At 39.6% G+C, this 6192-nt stretch overlaps 1 protein-coding gene across 2 annotated transcripts in view; it reads right to left on the bottom strand.

Annotated features, from left to right (window-relative positions):
• The window catches only part of ano8b (anoctamin 8b), a 44109-nt gene extending 40130 nt beyond the window's left edge, over positions 1-3979 (bottom strand). For both annotated transcript variants that reach the window (XM_017304442.1, XM_008406554.2), the window contains exon 1: positions 3580-3979. In XM_017304442.1, coding sequence (XP_017159931.1) covers positions 3580-3739 — 160 coding nt within the window. In that variant the 5' untranslated portion in view covers positions 3740-3979. The remainder of the gene's footprint in view (positions 1-3579) is intronic.
• Positions 3980-6192: the final 2213 nt, after the last annotated feature.

Raw genomic sequence — 6192 nt, forward strand, 5'->3', positions numbered from 1 at the left:
TTGGGATAATTGTCCCGTTGATGACACAGTTTGGTTAGGATGATTTTATGAAGGACTCTTTATTATTCAAACATTGTTGTTCCAGAAGTGGTTCATTGAGTTCCTACTCTACAAATCAATGTTTTGCTGCTATACTGTTTTTAAAAAGAAGAAGTTTTCTCACAGCAAAGCTCCCAAACAAGACAAGCTTGTTCAGATACTTCCTTACTCTCCTGTTACGCAGTTTTAAATCTGATCATTAAGACTGATGTCCTGTAAGATAAATACCTGGAATGTGTGAAGAGTGTGTTTTTTGTATAAAACCTGTTTAAATCAAGAAAGAATACATTTAAAATATCTTGATTTCATTGGTTATTTTGTATGATYACTGTGACTTTACCTGAAAGATTAAACTGATTGAGAGTGAGTAGATGCTACGTCTGCCTCGCWATGAGTGTTTGACTCTCAATAAAAAAAATCACAGCGTTGGAACAAGTTTTGATCAAAACAGCACAAAATAGATAATTTGTCTCCCTTTAAGAAAAAAATGGATTTGTTGTTTTTCTCTAGATCCGTGTGTTTCTGKTCCCTCATTTTTGTACGATTAATGTAAAATATTTAAGGCTTTACAGTAGAGCTGTGTAATATGTCATCATCACAATGTTTGGAGTGCAATAACTGTTGGCTAATATATTCCAGCGTTATGAACTTGCATTATTCATGCTAATGCCATATTTAGCCAGCTGGACAGACTCACACCAGACGCTAATGACATTACCAAAAATGATAAAGGTCACAGATAGATAGATCACAGATAGACAGATGGAAGCACGGATGAGAAAGAGAGGAATAAATAAAACAGGAAACTGATCAAATATTATCAACCATCGCAAAAATGTCTAATATTTTGCAGCCCAACAAGTATAAATATCAAATAGAGGCAAAAGTAAGAGACAAGATCAGTGCAAATTGTCAACAAAATAGAAGGAGTGCAGCATAACGTAAGGTGCTGTTCAGGTCATCTGTTTTTATGTTGCAATATCACAGGCTTAGAAAAAACACACTATCAGTTTTTATCCAATAGCATGCAGCCCTATTTTAACACCTAGTTGATTTGGTATTAACTCAATACAATGGTATTTAAGAAACATCAACACATTATCTCAAAAGTTACGATTCATTCATTGTATTCTTTCTTAAACGTTTCAAACTCAGTGTCCTTTCCTTTGTTCCTCTACCGCCTCCAACAAATGAAGCCATTCAATTAATCTGTGCTCCACTGACCCTCCAGAGTGTTTGTGACCCATTCAAACCCCCGGTGGTGCCACCCTCTTAGGAGGATGACATCAGCGTGCTCGTCCAGTCAGCTGCTGCCTGCTCAGGTTACCTCCACCGACAGTGGAAAGGAGCGCTCATGTGCTGCTGACAGCTCCACTGCATCACTCTGCAGCAGAGCTGGCATCGACCACGGAGGCCGTCTCTGCACCCTGCATGCAGGAAAACAGTCCAGCCAAAGCTTCTCCCAACGATGAGGTCTGATCCAGAAATATCAAARCCATAACACTCCACCCAGGCAGCTGAATCGCACAAAAACGTGATCATCATCACRTTRGGAGAGTCTAAAGAATGAACAGCACCACAAACAAAACACAATAAGTAGTCCAACCTCTCGTGCTGAACATCAAGCTGCTGGTACTTATGGCCAGACGGTGAAAAATCCACTTGAAATCTCCAGCGACTTCTTAGTAAATCATACTACTTGACCCTTTTCACATTTTGTCACATTACAACCAAAAACTTCTATTTTCTTTTTAGGATTTTATGTGATAATTGAGAAATACAAAAAAAAGGGACGAGGTTAGCAGCCGCGAGCTTTTTGGRGAAAGTTTCTACCAACTTTATCTAAAAACAGAAATTTGTTTCAACAAGTTGAGTCACACCAGCTGCGTTTCCATTGACCATCAAACTGCACAAATTTGCTTAATGGAAACACGGCAATTTTGAAAAAACTCATGTTTTTCTATAAAAGGTTTTTGCACTAGAATGAGGTGTTTGGTTTTTTTTTGTTTTTTTGGCTGCATTGAAGTTAGCGTATTTCGCAAAATTKCAATGGAAACACTTTTTATTGCGTCGCAGAAGTCATGTGATCAAAAACTGAACGTTACCACTGGCAGAAAAGATGACAGGAAGTGGCAAGAGAATGATGGCGCAGCATGTTTTTTAATTTGTTAAGCTTATTCATGTGTGATTTTAATTGGAAACACCACAACTGAGAAATTTTATTTTTTCGAAGCTAGTAGAATATTGACAAAGTTTTGCAGACATTAGTAATGGAAATGCAGCTTGTGTCTGTGAAAAGCAACTTTTAAGTCTGTCCAAACATTCTCCATTAGTTTTAGGTCTGAACTTTGACTGAGCCCTCCAAACACGGCAATGCTTGGTTCTAAATAACGCCATTAAAACACTGTTTGGGCCTGAGTCTGAAGCCTATGAGAACCTCTAACCGGGTTTTGTCCAGGACTGTCCTGACAAGTTTCCCTGTCTTTTCTAAAGAAAAAAACGTCCTACAAGGTTTCTACTAAAGTGCACACAAGGCTTCTTGTAGCTCTCTATCAACAATGTCTTACTTCTTGCCCTCTTCCATASTATTGATCATGTTTCAATTGCAATATATATTGTTATTGATTTATTGTTCAGCCCTATTTTAAAATATACTTCTAGATGATGACATTTAGGACCTTTCGATTTTATTTGTCCTCTGTCTATGGTTTTTATAGCATAGTATACATCAGCAATTTTAGTCTTTCAATTTAAACTACTTATTTTCTTTTCTAAAGATCTTTGAGTCGTGATTTCAGTYGACAGATTCCCCCACCTGAGCTATGAATCTCTGCAGCTCCTCCAGAGTTAACACCAGCCTGCTATTTTTTATCATTTCCAATATCTTGCAAATGAAGGTGGGCAGCCCTRTTTTGGTAGGTTGCCTTACTATGAACTGTACTGAACCTGATGGGGTTTTTTTAATAATTATTTGATTTTGTATTAAATTACACACAGTTTCCCCATTGGGGGACAACAGATKTAGTTGTGCTAGGTTTTACTTTGGGGTAATAGAGTGGAAAGGGCCTGAATGCATGTGCTCTCCTCAGATTTATGGTTGTAATGTGAAAATAAARGTGAAATACTTTTGCAGGGCATCATCTGCAATAGTTCAGAAAATCCCTGGGTGAYGAAAATATTTGTTTACAAAGAAGAGTGAACAACTGCAGGCCTTACAGACATTATGCAGCAGAAAAGCAGCTCAGAGGAGAGRAACGGTGTAGTAATAATGCTGGGACAGGAGGTGGTAATAAGCTCCTCATTACTCAACAATAAGGTCAAACTAGCKGTAGATGTGCATAATGAAGCCATCTCCCTAAGCAGAGGCAAAAACAGACAAATTCCGGGCAAGAAGTGCAGGTAAGACCATRAATTACAGGCCTGGAGTGACACGATGTGATCGTTTTGGGGAGACAAAGGAGGAGGAGAGGAATGGTGCTGCTGTTTCACCTGTCCTCTCCTCCGACTCCAAGCCTCACCGTCCGAAGCGACGCGACTCACCCAGGACTCCCGAGGAGCTCTGTTGCGGGGCAGAACCCGGCTCCGGCCTCTCCGAGTCCCCCTGCTGCGCTCGGTGTCGGTGGCGGGAGCTCTCGGAGCCGTCGCCGGAGGTGGTCGCACCCCCGGCGGCCGCAGCGCCTCCCGTCCCCGCGTCGGGCATGCTCTCTATCAGCGAGGAGCGACGCAAGAWGAAGGTATCGTCCGGGAAATGAGGCAGCGGTGTCGCATCTCAGGAGGGAGGCAGCGCATGGGTGAAGGAAGGGGCTCTGTTAAAGGAGAGGAGTGAAAGTGAAGTGAAGGTTGTCGGTGCGGCGGCGGATCATCCTGGCGGGGCTCTGGAGCTGGATGCGCGGCTAGATGGAGAGAGCTGCTCCGATGATGACTGGAGGAGGGACAAAGACAGGGAGGGCGGGGGGAGGGGGCTGGATGACACACTCATTTCACCTTACAGCGGTTCACCCTGATAATTGACTATTGTCCTAGATTATTACAGCCGACCTGCAGGTGTTACTCAAAAGTCATCTCATGCTGAATTAGACWGCATGGAAGCTGCAAACTAACTCCTAAYAGTCATTATAAAACATGCATGACCTTGATTTTCTATCTCCCACAGGCATGTAATAATATCACCCTACAGCGAACTCTGTAAGTAAGCCAGAAATAGAAATACAGRGTGTTTGTTTGCTGCATGGCTCACATTGTTAACTGAGCAAAAATGTGCATTGTTCCTTCTACCTGGCTGCAAGAGGTCAGAGAAATGCGCATTTTGCTGTTTACATGCAGCCAGACTTACCATTTGGTCTCATAACAACTACAMGCTTTATTTTATCTCATAAGTATTTGATGTGATTGACAAAGACGAAAAGTAGTTAAATTTACTTCAACGCAATTCAAAAATACTTTATTGATAACAAAGRRAAGCTAAATGTTGTAAGTCATATCCAAGTTTTTGTAGATGCTGATTGCTGTGAGCAAGAAGGATCTCCTATAGCAGTCTGTATTATTGCGAGTCTGAAGGAGCCTCTGACTGAAGACACTCACCTGTTTTTGTATGACCATCATGAACAAGATGGTCCATGATTTTCTTGATTTTACGAAAAAATCTTTGCAACATAATCTCCAGATTCCACAGTTGTTCAAGTAGTTATGAATAGAGACAACAATTATGTTTTTCTACAAAAAAAAAAACGTTAGGAAAAAGTTGTTTTAAGTCACCCAGAGTTCATTGAAGTTATTGTTACAAAGGTTTTCTTAAAATAGAAAAGATGCAGCACAAAGTTGTCATCATATATCGACCACTTTCAATTTAATTTGATATTTTTATAACAATTTAACTTCTATTCCTGTCTTGGATTTGATCAGTGTCGTTTTCTGGACAATTACTGCATTTGTCTAACAAATATTAATAGAATAGATTTTGTGTTTTAAGAAACCATAATATTAAATTAAAACATAAAACAATAAAATGCCCAATATTATCACCAAAAARAACAATTACATCTACATAGATTTGATTTTAAATTTAGAGAAAAAAAAATAGTYATCTTTTGCAGAGTAGTGGAGTCCTCTAGTCTCTAYCACTTTAACTATCTCACCCTTTCCTGGAAAACTAAATAGGCTATATGATTTATTTATTAATGCAGAAATATAGCTGTTGATTAAATATTTATCAGTGTCCAGGTAAAGGTACAAGTACGTCACCTTCCAGTTCACCAAGAATGGCCGTGTGCAGATTGTTTTTAAACAGCTATAATGTGTCTCATTAAACATGTCTGAGGACAAATATAAATTGTATCATTGCAGAAAACTGTGTTGCGTTTGCTCAGATATAACTGAATTTGTAGTCTGTGGCCTGTCATAAGACAATATGGTTTATGCATTAAATACATATACATCATAGATAAATATGTAGGGTACAGATCATATTATTTATGYATGGATCTGTAAAACCACTGATGGAGTTGGTAAACTGCATCTCAGGTGTACATAAACAAACAAATATATATAATTATTCTTTACAAGGAGAATTTTGTAATTAGAAATGACATCCAAGGTGTCATTTCAAAGTGTTTATACAGACCTCAGCAGCTGTGAGTTAGCAGCTGCTTTATGCCTTTTGCTCACATAGAGCATGCTATAAATTATAAATTAAGGTTAAAAAATTCTCCCAAGCCTCATGCTGTACTTGTTCTGTGTGGACACAATCAGGAGTCTTTTCCATTGTGGTTCTCCTTGCAGCCACTCCGTCAGGTTGACGGCCCTCCCCTTGGTATCATGGTTCACAACTCAGAGGCAAGTCCAGTTGGAGCAGAATTTCTGCTTACTCACCAGCTCAGAGGGTTGACAGCTGCAGGGCTCTGCAGTGGGCCACAAACACACATCAGTGCACATGAAGTCGGGACGCTGTGACTTTATTCTGCGGCATGCACGATTGTTGTGTGTTTAAGAACTGATGATTAAAACACTGTGAATTATAGAGACAGACTGACGCAAGCCAAAACCATAAGTATCTATGTAAGCAACACAAAACAAAGGATTCAGCTTAAAATGATTTTGATTAAATTGAAGTCTAAGAAAACAGACTACAAACACATTCACTGCTTTCAATTGCAG

This window comes from Poecilia reticulata, linkage group LG4 (assembly GCF_000633615.1).
Source record: "Poecilia reticulata strain Guanapo linkage group LG4, Guppy_female_1.0+MT, whole genome shotgun sequence".
NCBI classification, from domain to species: domain Eukaryota; kingdom Metazoa; phylum Chordata; class Actinopteri; order Cyprinodontiformes; family Poeciliidae; genus Poecilia; species Poecilia reticulata.